Source organism: Manihot esculenta, chromosome 1, assembly GCF_001659605.2.
Source record: "Manihot esculenta cultivar AM560-2 chromosome 1, M.esculenta_v8, whole genome shotgun sequence".
Classification (NCBI taxonomy): Eukaryota; Viridiplantae; Streptophyta; class Magnoliopsida; order Malpighiales; family Euphorbiaceae; genus Manihot; species Manihot esculenta.
The window spans coordinates 34155865-34183170 of NC_035161.2; the positions used below are offsets into that span (position 1 = coordinate 34155865).

At 33.0% G+C, this 27306-nt stretch overlaps 5 protein-coding genes across 8 annotated transcripts; 2 read left to right on the top strand and 3 right to left on the bottom strand.

Annotated features, from left to right (window-relative positions):
- Nucleotides 1-1894: 1894 nt before the first annotated feature.
- On the top strand, nucleotides 1895-4717 carry LOC110608508 (4-hydroxy-tetrahydrodipicolinate synthase, chloroplastic). The gene is made up of 3 exons (XM_021747790.2): nucleotides 1895-2323; nucleotides 2429-2512; nucleotides 3572-4717. The coding sequence occupies exons 1-3, from the start codon at nucleotides 2238-2240 to the stop codon at nucleotides 4497-4499; spliced, it is 1098 nt and encodes a 365-aa protein (XP_021603482.1). The 5' UTR covers nucleotides 1895-2237; the 3' UTR covers nucleotides 4500-4717.
- Nucleotides 4718-5874: 1157 nt separating this feature from the next.
- LOC110608687 (probable serine/threonine-protein kinase PIX13) lies at nucleotides 5875-9404 on the bottom strand. The gene is made up of 6 exons (XM_021747995.2): nucleotides 9058-9404; nucleotides 8618-8955; nucleotides 7881-8016; nucleotides 7627-7769; nucleotides 6737-6860; nucleotides 5875-6436 (listed from the first exon to the last, which is right to left on the bottom strand). Exons 1-6 carry the CDS (start codon nucleotides 9140-9142, stop codon nucleotides 6015-6017), a joined length of 1248 nt encoding a protein of 415 aa, XP_021603687.1. The 5' UTR covers nucleotides 9143-9404; the 3' UTR covers nucleotides 5875-6014.
- Nucleotides 9405-12784: 3380 nt separating this feature from the next.
- On the bottom strand, nucleotides 12785-18115 carry LOC110608597 (rab escort protein 1). The gene is made up of 9 exons (XM_021747894.2): nucleotides 17290-18115; nucleotides 16754-16876; nucleotides 16412-16511; nucleotides 16030-16068; nucleotides 15676-15919; nucleotides 15508-15583; nucleotides 14398-14590; nucleotides 13420-13500; nucleotides 12785-13157 (listed from the first exon to the last, which is right to left on the bottom strand). The coding sequence occupies exons 1-9, from the start codon at nucleotides 18027-18029 to the stop codon at nucleotides 13077-13079; spliced, it is 1677 nt and encodes a 558-aa protein (XP_021603586.1). The 5' UTR covers nucleotides 18030-18115; the 3' UTR covers nucleotides 12785-13076.
- Nucleotides 18116-20109: 1994 nt separating this feature from the next.
- Nucleotides 20110-23231, bottom strand: LOC110608770 (heterogeneous nuclear ribonucleoprotein H). Of its 4 annotated transcripts, none has more exons than XM_021748087.2 (3): nucleotides 23064-23231; nucleotides 22354-22412; nucleotides 20110-21067 (listed from the first exon to the last, which is right to left on the bottom strand). In XM_021748087.2, exons 1-3 carry the CDS (start codon nucleotides 23204-23206, stop codon nucleotides 20379-20381), a joined length of 891 nt encoding a protein of 296 aa, XP_021603779.1. In that variant the 5' UTR covers nucleotides 23207-23231; the 3' UTR covers nucleotides 20110-20378. The 4 variants fall into 4 exon arrangements, with proteins under 4 accessions (XP_021603779.1, XP_021603874.1, XP_021603833.1 ...); XM_021748182.2 differs by having other exon boundaries at nucleotides 20110-21156; nucleotides 23064-23202; XM_021748141.2 differs by having other exon boundaries at nucleotides 20110-21156; nucleotides 23060-23197.
- A 702-nt stretch (nucleotides 23232-23933) lies between these two features.
- Nucleotides 23934-25357, top strand: LOC110626205 (HMG1/2-like protein). The gene is made up of 7 exons (XM_021771989.2): nucleotides 23934-24078; nucleotides 24191-24245; nucleotides 24337-24438; nucleotides 24530-24587; nucleotides 24718-24762; nucleotides 24870-24950; nucleotides 25076-25357. The coding sequence occupies exons 2-7, from the start codon at nucleotides 24199-24201 to the stop codon at nucleotides 25154-25156; spliced, it is 414 nt and encodes a 137-aa protein (XP_021627681.1). The 5' UTR covers nucleotides 23934-24078; nucleotides 24191-24198; the 3' UTR covers nucleotides 25157-25357.
- The last annotated feature ends 1949 nt before the right edge of the window (nucleotides 25358-27306 follow it).

Here is a 27306-nt window from a genome sequence, read left to right on the forward strand (position 1 = left end):
CAAAGCATGCATACAAGTTCCTAGGGGCCTTAAACATGCATATACCCCATCTACAACACTTCAATCACACCCAATCAAGCTACATTGTTCAAAAAGTCATCAAAAACCCATAGGTTCAACATATACCCTAACATGCATTCTACCCCTTAAAACTTCATATAAAACTTGTTTAAATCATACATTGAGCTTAAGATCGACTCTTACCTCTTGAAGATCGAGGGTTGAGGAGATCTAAACTTGGAGATGGGAGAAGTTCCAACCTTTGGTCTCCAAGCTCCAAAACTCGTTCTAAGCTCAAAGATCTTCAAAAACAAAGTTATAAACTTGTAAAGATCATGGAAAAAGGAAGGAAAAACTCAAGATTGGGGAAGGATGGCGGAATGCTCACCTTGGCCGAAATGGGGAGAAAAAGCTCGCCCATTTTCGGCTAAGGGACCCTTTTATAGTGGCTAGCCAGACCACGTTCGGGGGCCGAATGTGCTTCCGTATCCATGCAAATGTTCGGCGGCCGAACATGAGGTTCGGCGGCCGAACCTTGACTTCCCCTCACTCATGCTTTCGGGGGCCTAACGTGCCTCCAAAACGCATGCATGTTCGGCAGCCGAACTTGACCTTCGGCGGCCGAACCTGGGTTTTCCTCCAAGGACTTTTTCATGCAAAAACTCATTCAATTTCATACTTAAAACCATGAAAAACCTTAAAACATTTTATGAAAACATGTTTCTACCCTACTAGAGGCTTCCGACATCCGAGATTCCACCGGACGGTAGGAATTCCGATACCGGAGTCTAGCCGGGTATTACATGTCTGGTATCCCTAAAGTACTCACATGGATTGAAAGAATTGTCTGAGTATATTGTGGATCAAATAAACAACAAACTAACGTTTGATTCCAATCTAGAGACCTATGATTAATAAGAACAGCAACCACATGAGTTGGACAAATAGAAAGTCTGGATAAGCATAATGCCTCAATATGGGGATCCAAAGATCATTCCAAATAAGAATTTTCTATAGAGTCATTTTAACCCACTAAATTAATGAGTTTGATAAAATTTTATTTGAAAAACTTTCAAATATTTTCCTAAACTTTTTTTTTTCAAATAATAACTTTTTTTAAATTTTAAAACTAAAAAAATCCTCTTCTTATAAAATCATATTTTATAAATTTTACTCCACTCCACATCAAAGATATCAATTTATGAAAATATTTTTTTTTTAATTTAGTAAATATTACAACATGAAAATCGATTACTGAATATTAGGGAGAAATTTTTATATTATAAATTAAAACTTAAATATTTCATTATTGCATATAGTCTGATTTGGACTTTTCTATGTCGTATGAAATATTTTACACATCGAGGAGAAAAAATTAAGTCGTCAGAGAATTTGGGGTTTTTCTTCAATGCAATATATTAATAAGGTTAACTCATTTGATAAAATATTTTTCAGATAAAAATAAAATTATTTTTTTTAATAAGTGACTAATTGTCAATGGATAGATTACAATAAGTTCAACATTAATAAAAATTAAATTTTTATTTTATATGTAAAAAATTTAAATATGTATGATTTTATTTTTAAAATTTATTTTATAAAATAAAATTTAAATGAAATCATGTATGATTTTTTTAAAAAAAATGAAAATTTTACAAAGTAAAGAAATAAATTTTTTTATTTTTAATAAAAATTTTAATAGAAAAAATTTAAATTTTTATGAAATATAAATGCAATGTCTTAGTTTTAAGTTTAATTAAAAAAAAAACCCTTTTTTCAAAATCGGTTTCCGAAAAAAAAAAAAACCTTTAAAATAAAGTTTTTACAGTGTTGAAAAAAAGAAGATTTTAGAATTTAGAATCCTTCAAATTCCAAACCAGCTGGCCAAATGGAAAAGAGCCACCCGCCATCAATAAATACAACCCTAGAGCAACAGAACACAGAAAAATCATAAGTAGAGAGCAATATCTTGTCGTCGCAGCCGCCACCGCAGCCGCCCATTGGTCGGAAATCTGACGTCATTGACTCCAATAACCACAGACGTTGCTCCACCACCATCGTTCTGCTTCTACAGTTTCTTGCAAACTACCTCCACCGCAATTATCCCTACAATTTCCACCATTATCACCATCACCATTCACTAAAACAGTCACAATCTTTATCATTTTTTGCTATAGTTCAGGAAAGCTTTCCGGTTTATTGTTCAGTGTTTCGGTAGCGGAAGAGATAAATAAGAGATGGCTGCTTTGAGTGGCAGTAGTGTGTGCTTGAGGGATTCCGCTTACCAGCTTCCCCTTCCTGTCTCTAACGATTGCTACAAGAGGTTTAATCTGTTTTTTAAAATTAATAATATTGTTTTATCTGTTTCGTTGGCAATATTTTTTTCCTTGTTCTTCTCTGGAGGTGCTTCCTTTATTTTTTGGAACAGGAGGAGTGCAAAATGGAGATCTCCTCAAGCTGCTGTAATACCCAATTTTCATCTCCCAATGCGCAGTTTTGAAGTTAAAAATAGGTATACTATCAAAGAGTTCATGAAGCAGTCTCATTTTAATTGAACTATTTTTTTTTGTTCAGAGTTATAGGTGACTATTGCTTATGTGATATAATATAGTTTTGGTAGTTTTTGTGATGTAAGATCGTTTTGTGTATTCTAGAGTTATCGTGGATGAGTATTTCAAGTGTGCAATTAGACAGATTTGTGATTTCCAGTGCTAGAGCTCAAGAAAATGCTTTCGGTCTGTATCATGTAGGGCGCCTGAATAGGAAACTTATCAGTGTTTGTGTTATTTTTTGTGGTTGAGAGTCTGATCTTTATCTAGGTTCTTGACAAAGAGTTTGCTTCATTTATTCAAACCTTAAATGAGACTAGATAAATATGACCCAGAATATTCAATGGAGTAAAATGAGGGGTAGCTACTGGCCAGACAAATAATGTTAGTGATAATGGTACATTTTAAGGGAATTCCTTCTAGAACTTTTTTTGCTGGTGTTGGATATTTTGCTAATGACTGTTTTCATTAGTGAATCAGAATGAATTTAAGTTATAGCTTGCTAACAGAAAAATATAGATGACCAAATACTTTGATTTTACTACTAGGCTTAAAAGGCATAAAAAATATCTCTATCTTTAATTGTGGTTTAATTGACAGGGACCTCAATAACATACGAACCATGTAGGGGGCACACACTGAAAATGCATAATCCGTAATATATCAGATAAGAACCTGAACTCTGTGTATGCTTGGTTCAAATAGCTGATGAATTAAATGGTGTATGATTCTTTTAAAAGATTCTAGGGTCAATGATGAGTGCCAAAAAGTTTGGTGGAACCACTCATCTGTAATATCCTGATCAACTGCAAGATAATTGAATTTTGCTAGCTTGTTGATGTCTTTTATATGGTAATGGATCAGTAGAGTAAATCATGCTTGTTTACTGTTATTTGGCTGGGTTAATGTTGCTTTTCTGTTAGCTGAGTGCTGACTGCTAAGGGCTTATGGTTGATAAAATGCCTGTTTGGTGCACGAATTGATGCCACAGACAATTAAATTTGCTCTTTTAATGTTTGCAGGACATCATCAGAGGATATAAAATCCCTTAGATTGATAACAGCCATCAAAACCCCATATTTACCTGATGGTAGATTTGATCTGGAAGCATATGATGCCTTGGTCAATGTGCAGATTGTTAATGGTGTTGAAGGTGTGATTGTTGGTGGAACGACTGGTGAAGGTCAGTTGATGAGCTGGGATGAACACATAATGCTTATTGGCCACACAGTTAACTGTTTTGGTGGTTCAATCAAGGTGATTGGAAACACTGGAAGCAACTCTACAAGGGAAGCAATTCATGCCACAGAGCAAGGCTTTGCAGTTGGAATGCATGCTGCTCTTCACATCAATCCTTACTATGGTAAAACCTCCTTGGAGGGCCTGGTTTCTCACTTCGAAAGCGTGCTACCTATGGGACCCACTATTATTTACAATGTGCCTTCACGAACTGGCCAAGATATTCCTCCACGTGTGATAAACACTATAGCACAGAGTCCTAACTTGGCTGGTGTTAAGGAATGCATGGGTAATGATCGGGTGGAACAGTACACCGAGCAAGGAATTGTAGTGTGGAGTGGGAATGATGATCAATGCCATGATGCCAGGTGGAACCATGGGGCCACTGGAGTCATTTCTGTTACTAGCAACTTAGTCCCAGGGTTAATGAGAAAACTCATGTTTGAGGGGAAGGACCCTGCACTGAATACAAAACTAATGCCTCTCATAGAGTGGCTTTTCCAGGAGCCGAACCCCATTGCATTGAACACTGCTCTTGCACAGCTTGGAGTTGTGAGACCAGTTTTCAGGCTACCATATGTACCTCTTCCTCTGCCAAAGAGGGTAGAATTTGTGAATCTGGTCAAGTCAATCGGGCGGGAGAAATTTGTGGGAGAGAAAGATGTTCTGGTTCTCGATGACAATGACTTCATATTGGTAGGTCGGTATTAGTCAGTTTTTGTTGTCCAGGATCTTTAGCGCAGAGCGTTTTCCATGACTAGCAGTCTGTGTGTGCATTGTTGAGTTGCAATTTACAAATAAGGGCTTTTGATAGTTGATACCTTGTTAAGCATGGAGATGGAAATGTAGTCTGGCTAGTTGCTGATGTTGTGCTAAATGTAGTCACGCTTTTAATGCTAAAAGTACCATTAGGTGTGGTTGCTTGCAAATCGTGTTGTCGTGATAGAGAAATATTTGTTAACAATGCATTCGTACTCCTAGCTTAAATGATAATGCTCAGCCTGTGAAGGGATTTCAAATAAAAGATATAGCCCTGTTGGAATGCAAGTGTCTGTTTGAACTTTTGAAAAACTGAAATTCTGTTCTATGACTTCAAGTGTCCCAATTTCTTCTGCTGAGGATGTGATATCATTTTATGATCTCCCATTTCTTGATGTGAAAAATGGAGTGGAAACAGCATGCCTAATTAGATTTCTCTTTTTTGCAAGATTCATTTGTCTTAATGAAAACAGTACAATTGTAATATGTATCATTGAACTGCTTGTTAAAATTGGTACTAATAAAATCGTGAAATTAAAACAATTAAATTCACTTTTACTTAGAATCAATGAGACCATTAATATATATACGTGTGTGTGAAGCAATCCGCCGGCATACACGAGTTTTATCTGAAGTTCAGACGCAAGTCTTTTTTAATTTTTCTGAATGGTGATTCTTATTAATATTATATAAGCTGAAAAATGAAAATACACGTTGTCTTTCATAACTTGTAGTTTCCACATGTGGGGTCCATAAACATTATAATAATATTCAGAAATAAGTCAAATCACAATATTTGGATACTTTAATTTTATTTATTATTATTTTTCTTCTTTGTTGGGAATTTGATGAATATTTCGTATTTCTGATGATTTGGTGTCTGCTTATTGACAAACATTTAGAGATAATGGAGATGAATGATTGACTGATGATAATAAATTAATGGGAGTGTGAAGGACGGAAGTTTGACAAATTATACAAACCAATTAGCTGGAAGACAGTTGGATTATCTCTTTTAGTCATCAAAGTGGTTTTCAGTTTTTGAATTTTATGTCATCAAGACAATGACATCTATTCAACCAAATTCCCGGCAAGCTTCAGATGTTCTTTGGAATGGCCTTGCCTGGTTATCTTTCCCTGACAATTTCAACAGATAGATAACAAAAACCAACACAAGATGACTAGAAGTTTTTTTTTTTTCCAGAGTATATCCACAATTACTTTAGAAAATCATGCTTCTTATTCTGAGTTACAGTACAGCACTAATCATCTCTTTGAGCATCAATGGCAACTATGAAAAAATTTGCTATAAACTGGCAGAAAATCACTAAAAAAAAATTATGGATCATTTAATCACAAGTTCAAATAAATAAAAAAATAACAGTACAAATGATTTTGTCAAAACACATAACTTGTTGGATCCGACATTTGTTTATACCTTCCCCCACAATGGCATTGTGCTTGTTTTTATTTGCCCCGTTGTCTGAAGTGGAGTGGGGAACGATGATGAGCTGATCGGTGCGAAGTTGAAGAACGGGAGGAACCAGAAGCACTTTTAGTTCCCTTGGGTTTCTCTTTGTCCTTGATTGCCTCTATCTGTTCCAATTCCTCCAGAACTTCTTTCATGGAGGGACGGCTTTTAGGATCTGACTCTAGGCATTTTAAAGTAAGTTGTGCAGCTTGTAACATTGCCTTGGAAGAGTATTGACCTTCTATTCTTATATCCATGATGTTTTTTAACTTCCTTTTCAGTGAGAGAACTGGTCTCAACCACTCAACCAAATTTTGCTCCCCATTTGGACGCTTTGTGTCAAGTGCCCTTAAGCCTGTCATTATTTCAAGCAGCACCACGCCGAAGCCATACACATCACTCTTCACATATAAATGACCTGATTAAACATGAAAAGAACACCATGTCAGCAGATTCTATAGCTATGTATATGTTCTGAACGACAAAAGCTTATTTAAGCAGCATTTTAAATATTCTGTTCCTTTTTTTTTTCTTGTCGATCAAGCCCTGCGTTCAAGTATGTAATCAGAATTCCTGATTCTCAGTGGTCAACTGCCAAAGATATCCTTAAGATCATTTACAATAGTGAAAATGTTCATTTCTTCAATATATATAGGTTTACAACGCTGACTGCAAATAGATTTGAGGTTTCACATTTTTCCACTTATAGTATTTACACCTGTTGCAATGTACTCTGGAGCAGCATAGCCATATGTCCCCATAACCCTGGTTGTCACATGCGAGTCACCAGCTGAAGGCCCCAATTTTGCCAGGCCAAAATCTGATATTTTTGCATTGTAATTCTGTAGAAGGAAAACAAAAGAAGAAAAAGAAAAATGCAGGGCCACTATAATATCCAACATATGATAGAGATATACAATGAGTAATAAATTCCGACAACTATAAAGAGAACTTTCAAACTCCATGTTCTTTTTTTTATTTCTCTTCCTGTTTAAACTTCAAAGTACATTAAAAGGAAGGCACCTTCATTTCTTTTTGGAGGTTTACTAAATTTGGTACAGTTAGTACAAAAATGCAAAAATCAAAAGCCCAGCTTTATTATAGACTCAAGCTCTCACTAAATATCATATGAAAGAGAAGGGAGAACAGAATCCATGAAATGGAATTTCAACAGCAAATTGTCATTTGTTCTGAAATAGCAATTATTTGTCTATCCTCTTTAAACTATTATTGTCAGTCAAACTTATCCAGATGCTTCATTTAGCAGCTTCAAGAACTTGATGGAAATGGAAGTTTGGAATCACAAGTGTACTAATCCTATTCAATGCAAGAGTGTTCCACTATTACTAAATAGCATGTTTCCTTCTATTTTTGTCATCCTCAAACTATCAGTGTTCCTTAAATTTTAGTAATGAGCACCATTTGGTAGCAGCAACATATAGAAAAAAAGGAAATTGTGAATCATAAAAGTTCAAGCCACAGTCAATATGGCTTCCATACTTCTAAAGCTAGTCTCTAATTATTTCATCTTTTCAAGAAACAAATAGAGGAATTCAAATTAGGCCTCAGATTTCTTTTGAAAAAATAATAGATCATATGTAAACTAACCCCATCAAGCAGTATATTTGACGCCTTGAAATCTCTGTAAATGACCTTCTTATCTGACGTATGAAGAAATGCAAGACCTCGAGCTGCTCCAATGGCTATCTTGAGCCTTAAGTCCCAAGACAAGGGTTCAATGGCAGGATTCCCTGCAAAAAAATAAACAGTTCAACTATCAATATAACTTACCTGACACTTGAAAATCCTAGCCCCCCCCCCCCCCCGCCTTCTTTTTTAAACTCTTTTCCATCAATTCTTACTTCTGAAAAGATGATTCTCCAAGCTTCCCTTCTGCATGAACTCATACACAAGGAGTAGCTCTTTATCCTCCCAACAGTATCCCAACAATTTAACCAGGTTGGGATGTGACAGCCTTCCTAGAAAGTTCACCTCTGACTGCATCATTAAAAAAGAAAAACAGGTAGCTAGCATAATTAATAAGGGCCAATATTGCACAGATTTAATTAAACACCAAGTTATTAGACTGTTGCCCAATGGTTGAGCACCTGCATACATTGCAGGAACAAAAGGTTTCAAACCCTGGCTAAGGCTGTCTTCTCCTTCACTCTCCCATGAACTAGTGTGTGATTATAGTTTATTTAATTTGTAATTACGATCACTCTTTCTTCCTGAAAAGCTATCTCATAGCTATAAAGATATGACTGCAAAGGTAACCTCAAGAGAATGGCACCTTGTCTCCAACTCGCCATCTGTAAGAACGTGACCATATGGGCAAGGCATGTTCATTCAATTATTACAATAGTGGAATTCCAGTCAATAGTATACAAAAGTGTCACTACAAGTGGGACCCATTTCGGAAAATGCTCGAGTCAACAACGATGCACTTGCTTCCCCCCCTTCCCCTCTTCCTTCTTTTCAGTCACAGACTCAACAAAACGAAGATATTGGAAAAACACGAACTGATTTATCAATAAATGCTTACTAATTCCATTTTTAAAGGATAATAGTAGAATTTAAATTAGAAAATAATGAAGACCTGCCACTCTTGGAACCCTTGGACACTTTCTGAATTTAGTTTCTTGACAGCAACCACCATACCAATGGCACTTCTGGAGGGAGCAAAAGTTTTTTCATCTATCCATCCTTTGAAGACTTTACCAAAACCACCTTCACCCAACAAAGTGTCTGGTCTGAAATTCTTCGTAGCACTCTTTAAATCAGCAAAGGTGAACTCCTTCAAGTGTGGTGCTTCCAATATTTGACCGTTCGGATTTGCCTCTTCATTCGCTTCACTTACTGCAGCAGAGAATTGACTTTTACCTGCACTACTGCTCGTGGCAGAAAAATCCATGGTGGTGGTGTAATTTGATGAACCTTTAGCACAAAAAGAACAAAATTCAACAGATCAGCACGCAAAGCAAACAATTAACTCAAACTCTTGAAGACCCAAAACTAAGAGAACACAAAGAAAGAAACCTGGAGTTGGAGGATTGGTAGTAGTGGTGGTGAAAGAGGAGCTAGGATTAGCATCCTGAGAGGGAGATCCAAAGCAATTGCCCATGTTGACTTTTTTCTAGTTGTCTTTTTCTCTTAGACGCTACAACAAACACTTGTTAGATCAAGAAAACATGCTGATGGCTGAAGTATATAACGGGGGTTGGAGCATCTGAGGCACGAACAAGAGAAGAGGTGAAGAGAGGGGAAAGAGAAAAAGTGGGTTTTGTAGCTTTTAGCTTTTGGAAGGCGTTCGCTTTCTTTTATTCTGCTGGTGGGAGTAAAAATGAAAGCTTTCAGCCTTTGTTTTTTTTTTTTTTTGGGTCGCAGCTACACTACGAAGAACCCACTTCTCTGGTTTCATATTTTTCCAATTTGGACCAAAGATTTTTCTTCTAACGATAAACTCACTGCCGCAATTTAGCAACGTCCACATGGGTGTTCCTTGCATGGCTGTGTCACAGGTTTTACATTCCATTTAGAGTATATTACATTTTTAAAAATCAAAATAAATTAAATTTTTTTAATTTAGTTAATTTAATTTCATATTTTAAATTTTAATTTTAAAATAATTTTATACTGCTAATGTTATGAAAAGTTACATATGAATTACTCTTTTTTTAAGAGAAATCGAATGGGAATAAGAATATGACATGGAGCCCTCTCCCATTGAGTTGAGCACGCTTCCATTTGCTATGGTGGATGGCAGTGAGTGGATTGAGTTCTAACCAAGTTGGGTGGGTTGGAGCGGTCAGATTGAATTGGGCTTATTTGTGTTAGGCTTGGGTCTTTAATTTTTTTACTTAATTCAACTTTTAATGCAATTACCATATGGCATGTTAAAAAAAATCAAAAAATCCTTTTTTAAATACACAGTACATGCTATAAATTGATTTTAATATATTTGTAATTGAAATTATTAAGAAAATACTAAAATCATTTCACAAATTTATGAGTTTAGAATTAATTATAAAAAACCTATAATTAAATTCTATATCATATTTAAAAGTAATGTATTTTTTTAAATTTATTAAATAAAATATTGAAAAATAAACTATTTATTTTTTAAAAATAACAATATATAAGTATTAGTTTTGATTTAATTTAAAAATTAAACAATAATATAATTTTAAAAAGTATTTTAATTTGAATAAAAAATTGATGGAAAATTAGATAGATTGATATTTTATTTAATAGAGTTTTTTTTTTAAAAGAGTAATTAAAAATTGGGAGAGTAAAATCTGAAATCTCTAAAAAATACACTTATCAACAGATTTGACTGTGAGTACCAATAATTTTTATTTATTACATTAAAGAATATTTATAAGTCTTAGAGATTTTTGAATTTTATAAATAAAGAAATATATATATATATATATATTAAATTTTAATATAATTTAGAAATGAAAGAACACTTATTCATTATGACTAATGAGTCCTTTTTGCCAATAATTAACTAATACACGGAAGTAACGCAGTTTGATTACGCCATTTGAATTAGGACGTTGGCGGCTATTACCGTTGTTTAGTTGTATTATTTTTTCTTGATTTAGCCTCCATTTACTTTTTAAAAAAAAATATTTAAATATATTATTATAAAGTTATTTAGTATTCCATTGGTTAGATACTGAAAACGACTTAAGTTTATTTTAAAAAGAAAAAAACTATTGACTAAGATTTAAGATAACAAATTGATAGTAAGTTGGGTAATTTTAATTCAGTAATATTTAAATCATTTTCAAACTAAATCAATTATATAAGATTCAATTGGTTGATGAGTTTATTAAAAATATTTTTACAAAATATTAAACAGTGGCAAACAGTATTGTTTTAGTATTTTGTCATGTCATTTTCATCTCAAACTAAACTAGGAAAAGAGTTTGCTTCTTTATAATGATAAGTCATCTCTCCTTTTCCTTTGTCATCTCATTTTCTCCTATTGTTTTATCATCTCCACTGATTTTTTTAGTATACTTTTACTATTTTATCTTACTCTGATCATAAAGTCATTTAGTTTCGATTTTAAAAAATCCCAGTTTTTTTTCTTTTTCTTTTATCAGAGGGAAGATGTCAGATTCAATGTCCCATTTCCTTAGTCCTTTACTTTAGTCTATGCTCTTCCTTATTTCATTGCGATTCTTCCACTTTTGATTGAGTAGTCACTGATCACAATTCTTGATTTATTTTTTTTTTACTTAAATTTTGTGTACAATGCTTTAATTTTAAACTTTGAACCCGGACTTCTGCTCAGCCTATAAATGAAGCATCCTTGGCTGCTTCTTCTTGGTGCAAACCTCCAGTCGGAACTTTAAAGGTGAATTTTGATGGAGCTTACTTTGATTGTGTTTATGGAGGTTTTGGTGTTGTGGCTAGGGATTGTAATGGTTCCTTTGTGGGTGCTTTACAAGTGTCAATTCTTGGTAATTTAGAACCTTGTGTGATTGAAATAATGGCAATACAAGAAGCTCTCAGTTGATAAATGAAGAGGGTTGGTCATATGTGCCGATGAAATTAGACGCTTAGTCTTGTGTTCGACCATTGTTGATCCTCACTATAAAAATTATTCCACCTTGATTGATAATTGTAAATCACTTTCATTTAAATTGAGAGATTTTTATTTTTATTTTGTGAGACGAAATACGAATAATGTAAATCATAGGTTAGTTAAAGCTTACATCATCTCATAGATTTAGTAGTATGGAAAGATATACACCAACTTATATTTGTGATTTGTTACCGTATTAGAATTAATAAAAGTCTCGCAAAATTTATTAAAAAAATTCTGGTGGCCGATAATTGATGCCTACTGATTAGATTTTTTATTTTTTAATAAGCTTACAAAGAGAAAATATATCTTGCAAAAAGCTATAATTTCATGTAGTAAGCAACAACAATTATATTATATAATATTTGTAAAAGAAAAAAAAAAAAACATCTATATTAATTATGAGATAATTTTGGGGTCTTTCTACTTAAGGGCTAATTCAGAAAGATTGAAAATTTATCATCATTTTTTTATATATATATCTTAAGATATTTTTATATAAATAGTAAATTTAATCAATAATTAGAATTTAAAGTTTGCTAAAAGAGTCAATGATTTTGATAAATATGTAAATAATTAAACTAAAATACTCATTTTAACTTGTTCATAAGAAAATTTTAGCCGGCCAAATTTATTACAAAACGGTGAGAGTTTTTTTGGCTTTTTTTTTCCTCTTGAGATTAAATCTATTTGCTAATAAATAAAAACCTGCATTTGCATAGAAATTCAATGCCCATAAACCACTTGGTGGACCTGCAACTTCCACCTCGTCTATGGTCTTCCTTCCATGTGCTTTTGCAATGCACCTACACACAACTGTCTGTGTCAACAAAAACGCCACATCAACACCTCCACGTTCTCCTCCTTTTTCTTTCGATCACCCAAAAAATAAAGAAGGGAAAATGGGAAGAAAAATGGAAAGACAATTCAATCCTGCAGATGCATAAATTAAAAAAATAGCATAATATTTTTCTCTCTCTGCTTGTCTGTAACTGTGGGGTTATTTACATTGTAGTTGAATAAAATTATCTTCTTATAGATCTAGGCTAGAATGTTAAGGACTCTCTTCACGTGGGCCTTAAGACTTTCTTCATCAATGATTTTTTTTGGCAAAAAAAAAAACAAAAAAAAACCTAAAACAAAATCTAAACCAAGGAAATAACGTTGAAGAAATTAAAGCACTTGGAAAGATTAAAACAGTTAAGTTGGCGAACAAATATGTTGCGTATTTTTGAAGTCTTCCAAATCAGCTCCTTTTATACTTTACAACAAAAACTGGGGCTTGGGTGGTGCAATCCAGCAACTTAAAAAGCAAATGCTAACCCCTCTGAAGTTTCTCACCTAATTCAGGAATGCATTTAGCAAATGGTAATGCCAAACCATTCTTGCAGTTGCAGACAGTATAGGAAGATAAATGGACTCTTAACATTAAAAGGGCACAGGTAAAGCGAGTCCTCTATGTCTCTAAGCTGACGCCATCATCGTGCTCCGCTGTATCTGGAAAAAACTCTTCATTTGGATACATCTTCTGAAACAGCTGTGAAGTGCATGAAGCAGTCAAATTGTTATCCGCAGTGAACATATTAAACTTAGACAACTTTCAATCTCAATAAACAAAATTTATTAAATAAACACATAATAATCATGCGTGTCAGATGGAAACAACCTTACAAAAAACACAAAGTGCGTGCACTCATTTGTTTAGTCATTTTCATTAGTTTCCTCTTAAACAAAATATGCAACATGACAAAATCATATGAAACCTAGCATTCATTATAAAGCTCAGAAAATAAAAATACCTTCATAGCTGAATCTAAGACATCATTGTAGTCCAGATTTCCACTGGGCATGGGAGTGGAGCTGATCGAATCAAATTGACCCTGACATATAGCCAGATGGAATCTTAGTCAAGCCCATATCATTTTCAATGCATCCAGATCTATAATCTCTTCCTGGACTCCAGCAAGTTTAAATGCAGAAACAACTCAGATGTAAGAACTATGCAATTAATATGCAATAATGTATTCCACAAAAGTTCTGCTATCATGTTGGCCTCAAAATAATTTTGTAAAGATAAGTTAAGAATCAACCAATAATCAATACAAATCGGTAGATGAATCCCAATAATTACTAGAGGCACTGAAAAAAATTGAAGCATTAGTCCCCCACCCCCTCCAAAAGAAAAAAACAAAAAACAAAAAAGCACACACATAAGACACACACCAACCCTGAAAGACTGAGAGCTCCAACCACATAGACACATGCCAAAAGATGAAGAAAATGGTAAAATGAGTGCAACATAAATAATTAAAGTTCTAGGTTATCAAATTATTTTACAAAGCCTAAGATGTTAAAACTAGGAACCAGCAACAATCAGCAAGTTGCACTTGAAACACTTAACAGAGAGCCGAAGTTAAAAATTTGATTTCAATTAAACCATTGATTTCCTTTTCATCGAGCTCAGAAATAATAAAAAGATAAAAAAAAACAAGTTGAGAATGATAAGGTAAGTGAGAAGCCAGTCTGTGACTGGAGAGTTCAAGAATCATATAAATTAGGAGGATGGACAATTAGACAAATGAAACAATAGACGCAAGTGGCTGGTGTTGACAAATACCCAGGACAAAAAGAAAAAACAATTTTCGACTAACTAGCAACTGTAATCCTGGCGGCTACGCAACCCAACACACACAAAGACACTTAAGACACACATACACATATATCATGATCAATACATTCCAAGGAAAATCTGAACCAATAAAAGTCAAGAAGCAAACCGTTGTAAGCTCCTGAATATACAATGCACTCCAAAGCAGAGTGGGCTTTAGTTCTGTGTTCTCAATTCTATCTACAGAACTGTTTTCACGAGTCACAGGATCAGGACAAGTGAAAAGGGAATTTATAGCTGCATTTAGTAACTTCTTTCCCTGATGGGCATTATCACACAAAGCTGAAAGATACAGCACAAACCTGAAATGAAAGAAATAAAAAGGTTAAAAAAAGAACAGAAGTTGTCAAGTCTATCGGTCTATCCACAGTTCCCTTGAAAAGACAAAGAGGAGGGTGTCATAGCAAAATAGAGGATCTCATCTGGTCTGCTCTTATTGTATTAACTCGGGAAAAAAAATTTTTGAGTGTCAATAAGGATAAGTACTATAGCAATACCATCTTTTCATATGTCACAATGCTAGTCTCAGAAAGGTCTAGAAGGAAGAGATGAATTAGGCATTTCTTAAAACTCACAATCTTTTGGATGAGGCAGCATATTCAAATGACTTCAAAGTAGGAATCCAGTACCATAACAAGTTTATCAAAACAATGAAGCAGTTTGGAATCTTAATTCCTTTAGTAAGTAATAAGTATATAAATGCTTTAGGACTTCTTCTCAAAAAAGGAAAAATAGTTCTATAAAATGCTGAAGAGCTAAACTCCATTTCCAAAGCCATACTCTACAAAGTGAAATAGACTATTGCAAAATATGATTTCCACTTCCAAGTCAAATATTCTATGAAATATGGAATTCATCCCATGTTAACTTCTTCTCAGCCATACTCTACAAAGTGAGTCCCATATCTCTTGTTTTTGTCCTATTTAAAAAGTTTACAACAACTTTGACAAACAGACTAACAGGGGGTATACAATTGTCAACCTAACTAAAGCTTATGATTAAAATGATATATATTTGTAAAAAGTTCCATAGTCATTTGGTCTTCAACATAAGTTTTGAACCCTATGAATTTTCTACTTCAGCAGGAGGGTTTCTTTTGGAGTATAAAAAACCACAGCATATGTAACCATACTAGACAATTAACTCTATAAACAGACACTCAAGAGAAACACAAAGATACAATAATATGTACGTTCTCAAGCAGTAAATGCAAACTTACATATCCGGAGGACAAACAGCTAAGTTGCCACTAATCTGGAGAGCTCGAATTGATGTAATCTGCTCAGAATACAATGCTAAAAAAAGAGATTTTTTTTTAATTAAAAAAAGACGTTTCTTCTATTTAAACTGAAACAAACTACAAAGTAAAACTGGATATTAATCTTACATTGGGGAGGATATACAACCAGGAAATTTGATATGTCTGGCTTCAAGGAACTTCTCATAATGCATATTCCCCTAGCCACCTTCTGTTTAACATCTCCCATGCATAGAAAAAGGAAACTTTCATGGAAAGAACCCAATGGAGAAGCTGAGGGTGACGGAACTGTTAAGGATGGATCCAGAACAAGCTTCTGGCTAAATATGTCCTGGCCAGAAGCCAATCTTATGCCTTTGTACATGCCATTACTCTGAAAAAGTTTGAAGCAAAGTATAAGAGATTTGTGTTTCAAAAGCAGCTACCCCAATATAATATATCTATACGTTAAATTTTAAGCAAGTCATTAGCATATTTTATCACCTTGTCCATAAGCAAAGCAATCACTGGCATTCGCAAAACCTGTATAACAGAAGTTCCAAACAAAGAAGCAATTAGCTTTACAAACCTACAGCAGTACATTTTCATAAACAAAATTCCATAGTTTAATTTGCACTGTCTTCAAATTCATTGATTTTCCCCATTAGCAGAAGGATGGAAAGCAATAAGCAATAAGACAGTTATGCAGTTTTGATATACCATTGAATCCAAAGGCAAAAAGAAGCAATGAGATCTACAAAAGATACTGAGATTAGAGAGAATAATTTCATTTTATTGCCAATAAAAGCCGCTGTTAACTAAGATTTGAGTCAATTTTTCATCAAAGGAGAAAGAAAAAAAAATAGCAACATTAACTAGAACTTACATAAATGCTTCCTTTGACTGCAGCACGGCGACAGAAGGCTGGTGGCAGTTCCCCTTGACCATAAATAGGATAAATAAAAGCCCCAGGTGCATTTGTCAACCTAACACGGATAAATAACAATCAAGAAACAGTAGCAGTAACTTAATTTGAATAGCTACTATAAGAACCCCAGTGCATGTGTTTTTAACCTATGCTTCTCTTGGGATACACCAAGTGGGAGATATGATATGGTCAACAAGTTAGACAATCTGCATTTCTGCCAGCAAATCACACCAGTAGCAAGTGCAGAACCATACAAACTACTCAAATTTAAAAACCCGAGGGTAAATGACCTCAGCTCACCTGCCAACTGACGATTGATACAGAGCCAAGCGAGCTATTCCATCTTTTGTCTTGAGTAGATCTTTACATTCCTCTTTGTTGTCCTGGTCATAATCTGCCATGGCTATAGCATATAGGATAATCCTGCAGAGGACAAAGGGATAAAATATGTCAAGGAAGCGCATTATAAATGGCCACAAACAAAAAGTAACAGCTAATCAATGAGAAACACAGATATGTTGAACAAAAGTTCATAGCCAGGGGAGCAAGTGAAAATGGATAACCAATAAGGCAAAAACAAATAGAAAGACATAGATAGTTGAAAATAACTGCAGACATTCGGATTCAGAAATTAGGATTGGAATGTATTAGTAAAGTTCTCATCGAATAGGGAAATTACTATACTAAATTCGAGAAATAAACCAAAAATGGAAGTAAGAAAAACAGCAATTTTCACTAAAATCCGTTGAGCATTAGGAAAAAGAATAAGGTGAAAAAGGCAACAGCTAGAAAAAGAACTCTCACTAACAGATAGATAAAGATGCAGCAGTCTGTACGATTTAATCTTGGATGGCAATTTCATATTTGTCAAGAAATCAACAAATGGACTCTCCAAATCCTCCTCTGAGATTCCCGCAGTCTCTGATTCTACTTCCTCCCCTTGATTCCCATTTTCTCCATCTCTACCAGATGAAGCAGCCAATTGTCCTTGCACCAGCTTAAAGAACCTCATCAATCGATTCTTCTCCATCAAGCTCAAGCTCTTGTCTTTAAATATAGCAGCCCTGGAATCCGGCACATTCCACAGCTTCCCACTCTCATCGCCCACGAAGCTTGCATCTACGCTCTTGAACTCCACGTACTGACTTGCCGCAGACTTTATCAAAAGATCAATGAACCTATCCGCACAAAATAAAACCCGAGGTCCCGACACATCGAGATTGAATTTATTAGAGTGTTCTTCCAAAGGGTTAGCGGAAAGTGAGGAAATCTCGACGTCTGAATAGAGAGGGCGGATGGCGAGATTTACGACGGAGTAATCGTCGCAGCCGGTTTCGATGGTAGAGGAGGACATCGGCTGTAGGGAAGTAGAATTGTTATTGAGGAAAGAGGTGAGTTCCAAGATGGAGAGAGATGAGAAGTGGGATCCGTAGAATTTGTTGTGGTCGACGTGAAGTACGGATTTTCCTGAAGCAGAGGCTGCGGCGGCGATCACGGATTGTGGTAAGCCGGTTCCGACGACGACAAGGTCGAAGGTGGTGGGATCAATTGGGGGATAGGACGGAGGTTCACTCATGGCGGCGCGCGAGATGGAGTCCTTACGGGATAGTAGCCAACAGCCACGGCGAGATAGATGAACCGTTGCTGCTGATCCGCTACCCGCTTAATCTATATATATATACATATATTTTATATTTTATATATATAAAAGTGAGAATAGGGAAATATTAGAATTGCGGATTATGTTAATGATTTTATTATTTAAATAATTTTAAATTAATAGATTATTTCACATATCATATAAAACAATTATAGATATTTATCTTCTAAAATTAATTTTTTTATTTTTAAGATTAATTAATTTTATTAGGTAATTACATAGAATAATTATTAAAAATTAATAATCTTTGTAATATTTAAATTTTAAAAAAATTAAATTTTTTCCATTTCAAAAAAATAAAATAAAATTTTTTTAGATAAGAATATTAAAATAATAAATTTTAATTTTAATTTAAAATGTTAAAATATTACAATATTATCATAATACTAAACTATTAGATTAAATTTTTAATTTTTGAATTAACTAATTTTATTTAAAAAAATATTTAAATATACTTTAACAATAAGTACCGTAAAGTTTTAATCTTGTTGTACTATGTACATTCAAAACTTTAATATTTTTTAACAAATCTAACATTAAATTAAATAATAAAATCATTGTCTATAATTATTTAGATTTTCATTCATATATATATAATATGATAATTAAAAAATAAAATTTTGATATATGATTATTAAAATAATGAATTTAATTATTTTTAAAAATATTAAAATAATTATCATAATATTAAAATATAATAAGTTCAAATTTAAAAAATAAAATTATAAGATATACAGAATAATAATCATAAATTAATAATTTTAAAAAAATAGTAAAGAGATTATTTTAATTTTAAATATTAGTAATTTCAATATCATCTAAATACTTATAAAATACTTGAATTATTGTATTTTTTTTATTTTTTTTTTTCATTATGTGTTTGATCGCAAACACATATACGTATCGAAGCATCTGATGGGGCACTGACCTCATATATTTTAAAATTTTAATAAATGTACTTAAAATCAAAATTAATGGTATAGAATTATTAAAATAACATATCTAAACATTAAATAATATAAAAAAAATTATATATATATATTATATGAGTATTATAATAAATATAAAAACGTATAAGGTAGATTTGAATAAGGCTAATTCATACTAAAAAGTTAAAAATAAATTATTTAGCCCATTAAACAAAAAGTCCAAACGATTAATTCACTTTTATAAGTATAATTTTAAATTGTATAACAGTTAAACATAAACACTTAATTTAGTATGTCATTTTTTAATACAATTTAGACTTTTAATTTTTAATCATAATTAATTGAAAATATTTAATTTTATGATGTAAGATTTTAGGCTTTTGCTAAAAATGTGAATTATTGCATAAATTTGGACTCTAGGCTTATTATTTATCGAAGTACTATGTTTTATTTTTAGAATGCATTATTTATCAAACTTATCAAAATTAACTAACTAATTATTTAAAAAACTAATTAAATATCATCAATAAAATTAAATTATTTAACTATCGTGTACTTCTATTAAATAAAAAAAATGCTACAGTAAAAAATTATTATTTATATTGTTTAATGTTATTTCTTTATTTATATTACTTAATCCATTTAAGAATAAGAACGGAATTAGAATGATTAAAAAGTTTGATTTGTAAAATGCAATTGATTAAAAGAATAAAAACTAAAATATACGAAAACTTACAATAAATTAAAGCAACAGCAAATATCAAATATAATCGATGGATTATATAATATAATATAAATAGCTTTGATAAATTTCCTCATAATAAGTAAATCTAAAAATCTAAATTCGAGATATCATGCATTTCCTACTACTTTAGTAAAGATGGTCAGGATCACCAAGATTTTATTCTGTCCATAAAGAACAGCATTTTTCATGAAAAATATGAAGTTGGGTCAGTATCTTTTGATATTTGTTCTCTTTATGCTGTTTCAACTGGTAAGTAATTCAATGCCCTTAAAGAAAGCAGCATAGCATCTCTAACCTGATAATTTCTGGTGGAGTACTCATCTAGAATTATAAGCAGACAGCTAGCAAATTAATTGTTAGCAGATAAAGGTATACAAAGCACCACGATCACAACGTCAATTGTCCCCATATTAAAACTCAAATACAACATTCAAAAAACAGACATGTGAATATCCTAAGCATAATGCCTAAAAGGGAGTAAGTTTTAGCATCACGACTAATTCATGTAAAGATGGAAGTGAACAGCAGCTGGATGGAGCACAAAACTTTTTAACATAAGTCAGCACTGGACAATCCAGCCACCTTGGCTCTTCACTGCCTTGATCTCGACTCAGCTCTTCTAGCTTCATCAGGTGTTGAAGGAAACAACTCAACATACCTTGACCCAATTGTCATCTTATCTTTGCTCATAGCTCGTTTAGCTTCTTCAACAGAAACAAACTCTACATATGCCTCTCCAGTAGCTTTCCCGTCTGGGCGACATGCAATGTGTATCCTCTCTTCAACGAGCTTGAATTCTTTGAAAAATTCAATTATTTCAGGTTTTTTCACAGAGAATGGCAGTCCTCGCATCTTCAAAATGTCCGTGTATTCCAGTTGATCCTTATCACTGAACCTCTTTGCTTTAGATGGTGGAGGACTTCCATGATAATCAGTGTCATAGATTCCTTCATAATTCACCTCTGCAGCAATAGCATTGTAATAATCCTGTCTCTTGCACCTAAAAACTTCCACATACCTACGCCCCATGTTCTGCCGGTCTCTCTGTAAAGCAAACTCAACCTGCATGGACCCTGCAAAGACCACAAAGGCCTCTCCTGTGAACCGTCCATTCTTATTGACCAGCAGCACATCCACAATGTCCAGTCCAGCAAAGAACTTGATGATGTCTATATCAGTGCAGTTGAAAGGAAGTCCTCTCAGACGAACCACAGGAAAGGCAGGGGGCTGAAATCCACCACCATAGCTGTAGGGTTGAAAGCCACTAGGACCACTGCTCACTGCGAAGTAGGGATTTGATTCCATCATTCTTTGTCTCTTTGAGCCGACCTCGTACCCATCCGAAACCCCCCCGCTTCCCAACATTGCCCTTCATTTATCCATACCCAAAAAAGAAAAAAAAAATCCCCACTCAACCTGTTAATAAAACCAAACCCAACCCACACTTCCCTGACACCTTATATTCCTAATTTTTCTTTAAGAAAAAGGAGGTATAACATTTAACATCCCTCCTAAAAGGAACTATGAAAAGCCCCAAATGCAAAGCAAGAGAATAGCACATAATCACCAATGGCAGTAACAAAGTTTCAACCAACTGACTATAATGAGAAAGGATCAACAAATAATGTCATGTATATATCATGTCCACGATTACTTCTGCAGATTTATTTTTATCCATCAGAAATCAAGATGCATAACCAAGCACAGCTGATATAACATTAATTCATGCCATATACAAGATTCCTCGTGTATACATTTTAGTTCCACCATTTAACACTACAAGGCACAAGAAGAAAGTATCCCAACACTACACAAGATTATAGTTGACAGGAAACATAGCACTAAATATTTGCCCAAAAAAAAAAACTAGAAAAGCAGTGCTCAAATCAATCACCCTAATATAATTGCTCATAGAGATATTTCCCTATAAGAAACAAAACATACTGCTTTTTCAGTTACATAGGAAAATCATATCAAAGTGGTTTAAAAAATTCTTTATGACTGACTACTATAATAGTGAACATTAGAATCTTAGAATAATAAATAGTCCTCAAAAACAGTTAATCAGTGACCTGTATAAAAAGTTTTTTGAACTGTCTTGCTAAAGAGATTTCATAAGAACACAAAGAAGAATTTGATACCCGTTTTGGAGAATAGCAAAAATATTTTCTCTAGTTTCTGTCAACTGCTATCAGGTTTTTCACATTTTTTTTAAAAAATCTCTCAATAACTTTTTGATTGCTTTTAAGTATTCCTGAGCTGTGTGGGAAAAAAATCAGTTTGTTCTTTTCCAAATTCATTGGTCCTAAAATATGTACAAATAATAAATGTTCTAGAAAATTTCAATGTCTTCAAATAGCAAATATCAAAAATGATAAAAGAAGAAAAGAAAAGCCAAATTTGTGTCGTTTGCTTAACAATTGAAATTCATTTGTTACACAATTCTGTATTCACAAACCCGCACAACAGCAACAGCAGCAGCAGCAGCAGCATCAACATCAAATCAGAAGCAAATTACAAACAAAGAAGGAAAAGAAAAAAGAAATAACAAGTTTTATATACTTACCCTCTGGGTCCGTACATGGTTTTGGGTCTTTGAAATGTTCAGCAGTCTCGTCTGATAACCTGAGAAATTAGAGAGATTCGAAAAATTCTAAGAAATGTAGAAATTAAGATATTAAAATCCTAGCTAGGGTTCATACAAAGGACAACAACAACAAATCTGCCCATAAATTCCGAGCAAGCGCAAAACCGAAACTCAAAATTAATTCAACGGACTCCCTCTTAATCACAAAGTTTACAATTGCACACAATAAATAATATACTCTTAAATCATTAATCTACTACAAGGAAATAATTTACTCTTAAAATCTGTATTAAAAACTCATAAATCTCCAATATTAACGCCAAAAAACTTTCCGAACATACAAGTAAATCCTCCACGTTATCCTAATCCTCGTAAAATCAATAATCAGAGCACCACAAAATCAATATTGAAAACCCAATAAAGTCAATAACAAACATCCACAAATTCAAATATTGAAAAACCCAAATCAGCAACAATAACACCGTAAAATCAAATAATAAAATCCTACAAAATCAAATATTAACAACCCATAAAACAATAAGGGAAATCAACAAACTTATTGAAATGAAATCGTCTTCTGAAAACGAAATCCAGCTGATTTTTCTTCTCCTGTGTTTGACAACATAAACATAGAGGGTATAGAGAGAACGAAATGGGAGAGAGAGAGAGAGAGAGAGAGCGATACCTACGCAGAAATTTCAGGATTGACGCTTGAAACAACAAAGTGAGGAGGGGAGGACCAAGAGCGGGAAGAGAGAGGGGCTGCAATCGCGATTCCTAGTGAAAGAAAAAAAGAGGATAGGGTTTTAGTCTTTGGGCAAAATGGACGCATAGACTTGGCACGGCACCTTCTAAAGCAATCAATTCCAACGGCAATCAAATAAATTACTTACCCTTACGCCTTGTTTGGTTCTTGGTTACTTTGCTAATTATTTACAAATTAAGAATACGTGTATTACAATTAAAACATACTGGATGGCGTGAATTAAAAATAAAAAAAGAGTTTTACATACACTACTCCATAATTTAATAAAATATTGAATTGTTATTTTTAATTAAGCTAAAAAAAATTTAAGTTCAAGTTTTTTATTTTATATTAAAGTAATAAAATTTTATTAAAGTAATAAAATTTTATTTTATATTTTTTATATAATATACTATATATTCATATTTCTCTATAAGTAAATTATTATTGTAATTAATAGATTTTTTCTTTATTTAGAATCAATAATTTTATAAAAATTTAATTTAATTGAATTTTAGAATTGTTTTCCTCGGTCCAATCGAATGTGTCCTTTGAGAGAGGGCTATGCTTTTACACATTTAACCTCGAGGCCAAGTTATTAATCAACGAACCTGCTCTATAGTCCTATTACCAAACCTATAATAGTTGTGCTCCAAGGCTATTTTCGTTACATCACATTAAAAATAACACGTGTCCATGGAAACAGCCAAAGCAAATAAGGTTTCAAGAGATGTGAACCAATAGAGAGAAGGAACGCGCGCGCAGGGACCGATGACGTGGCAAAATATATTTGAAATCCCGCCCAAATCCAGAGACTTGAATTTCTCATTTATTTATTTTAAAATAATAAATCCCTATCTCGGCCGAAAAGGCAAAAAGCATTTTTCAAAGGCCTCCTTCTCGGCGTCTCTTCATTCTCTGCCCCTCCTCCCTCCTTTTTTGCCTCCGAAATCCGTAAGGTAAACTCGAAGAAAGCCTTTGCGGCGCCTACGCCGAACGATTCCTATCATTTTCGCTGGTTTTTAACCTGTTCGTTTGTTTTTTTGTTCTTTCTCTTTTGATTTCTCACAGGTTTAGCCATGAAAGGTGGGAAATCCAACGCTAACACCAGCAAGTTCGATGCTAAGTGAGTACTTTTGGTTTCTGGATCGTACGAAACAAAGCCGATTTTCATTTCTTTCAATAAATTTGATTTTGAATTTTGGGTTTGTTGTTAGGCTGAAGGTAAATGGTGCAGGCGGTGGCCAAAAAGGGTTGAAGAAGACGGGGAAGGACCCCAACAAGCCCAAGCGGCCTGCAAGTGCTTTCTTCGTTTTCATGTAATGGATTTTTTCTCAAGTCTTATGTCATTCTCCACATCAATTTATCTTTTTCAATTGATTTTAATTTCTTTTTTTATATATATAATAGGGAGGAATTTAGGCAGGAGTACAAGGAGAAGCATCCTAACAACAAATCTGTTTCTGTTGTGAGTATCATTCTAATTCTGTTTTGCTTCTTTTTTTTTTTTTCAATAATGTTGAAAATGACAATTTTTGTTTTTATTATCATTATTATTATTTTTTAAATCGGTGTAATTTGTTTTTGAAACGAATCAGGTGGGAAAGGCTGCTGGAGATAAGTGGAAATCTATGTCAGAGGCTGTGAGTATTTAAGGGCCTTTTTGGTGATTTTATTTGTTTTTCTATCTGAGATTTCTGGTTATTGGAATGATGTGGTTTGTATTATTTTCCATTTTAAATAATATCAGGAGAAAGCTCCTTATGTAGCAAAAGCAGAGAAAAGAAAGAATGAATACAACAAAAACATGGCTGCTTACAATAAAAGAATGGTACTACTTGGTTGTTTCTTTAAGCTTCTCCAATTCAAATGTTTTCTTAAACCCTTCATCGTTTTATTCATTAAATAGTTGCTTTGCAATCTCGTTGACATGATTCTTTTATTATGATATAATAGGCTGGTGGAGGAAATGCCGATGAAGAATCAGACAAGTCTAAATCTGAAGTGAATGATGAGGAGGAAGAAGATAATGAGTAATTTGATTGACAGTAGAAGAAGCAATTGAATGATGTAAAACTTCTATCTATATTTAAATGGTTCCTCTGTTTCAGTAGTTAGTCTAGTTTAGGACAAAAATGGAGATCCAGCCTTTCGGAATCTTCCTGGAGCTCACACGGCCGTGTACTTAAATCTCCTTAATTGTTTATTTTAAGTTTAATATATATGCTTTTTCTATCATGTGCTTCATTTTCTTTTTAAATTTTGTCCTTTCTGTGTGTATTCTTCAATTTGTTGGTGTTTATTTCTTAGCAATTATATTCCATGGCCGTGATGAAGGAAAATGCTCATGAAATTTTTGTTTCTGGTATCCCTAATCAGTATAGGTTCTTGATCTATGGACTGAGATCTATTGGCTATAGGAAGCGCGTTTCTTTGAACCATTTTTTATTTTTTTTAGCATGGGTGTGCAGTGTTATGGACCCATGATTCTTGGGTTATGCTTATTTGCAGTTAGTTCCTATAATTGCATTCCACTATGTTAAGCTTCCTATGATTGCTTGTTCTCAATTTTCAGCAATTGTATGCGAGAAATTTACGTAGCAAGCAATGATTTTTGCCTTTGAGGTTATATATAGATGGGCGTGATTTTGCACTGTTAAGTTAGAATTTCATTTCTGATGGTGGTTTTCATATATGAAAAAATTATCATTAATAGCTTGATGTGACTGGTTAATGTCTACCAAAAAATGATATAAACTGAAGATTAGATTAGATATTTAGTGTTGCAAAGGCTTCACAAATTGTTAGAATACTGAACCTCTTGAACCATATTATAAGCTGATCTTAGCGCCTGCCGCCCATTAGTTGGGTTGGCAAATGCATAATACAGTCACCTGGCTATGCCAGGTTTGAATCTTCCCCTTCCCCAATCTATGGATTAAAAAAAACACATGTTTTGTGCAACACAGGATAAAGCTTTTTTTTTTTTTAAATCATGATCTTTACTGTTTCAAAATAAATAATTAGTTTCTATGGTAATCTAAATCGGTGGCGAGAGAACTAAAACACAATTAAAATTTAAAATTTTAAAAATAAAATATAATGAATTAGATGAATATTTAAAATTAAAGTTTTGAGTATATGATAGTGCACTGTAGTTAATTTATCTTGGTCCAATAGTCATTGGTCGAAGAAGAAGGCTGTTTTGATTCAACTCCAAGACAAAAACTATTTTATAATAGGTTTTAGTTCTTAGTTATAGATATATTGATCTATGAGTGACATATTTATTTTCACATTTCATATTTATGTATATGTGAATATATGGATATCTGTTTTGCTATATAGTTTTTTAAATAATTCCTAAAATTAAGTCAATATAAATTATTTTTTTAAATTAAAATTTGTTAAGATATCAATTATATGTGGGCTAACCAAAACTAAGTGGATTAAATTATCTTTATGAGGTAAGTATTATGGTAATTTGTTACTCTTATAGATTCAAACTTAACATGAATAATTAGATTTGTTCTTGACTTTAGACAATCTAAAATGGGTGTATATATAATATAAGATGTCAATCAATTAAAATAAAAAAAATTATATAAAATATGATTAAAAAGAGTTACTATCAAAATAGCCTAATTTTAAGTGTGAAAAGAGGTGCTATCTAAATAGTCTAGTTTTAAGCACAAACTTAATTTGACTCGGATAAAGCAAATGGCGATTTTACCCTACAATTTAATCACTAATAAATAAATTATTTATAAAATATTAACGAATCGTAGAATTATAATTAAAAATCTCATCTAATCCTGTTTCAATTAATTTTGTAAATCCACCAATGAAGAACGATCATGGTATTTCAAAGTAAAATTGGGATTTTGTAAAATATTTTAAACTCTTATTTTCAATCTGTCAATTTGATCCATTAAAATATTAAAATAATCGAACCTTTTCATTTCTCTTCCAGGCAATAGAATATCATAACAATTTTAAAACAATAAAAAATCTTGCTTTGAAAAACATTTTTTCAAAAGCTTACTTTAATTGAGTTTCGTGGGAGATCTTGATGAGATTAAACTGAACTTGAATTTAAAATTATATTTAGCATTGAATTTTATAAATTTAAAAAATATTTTTCTAAACAATATTTCTAACAAACATTATATTATTTGATCAAAATA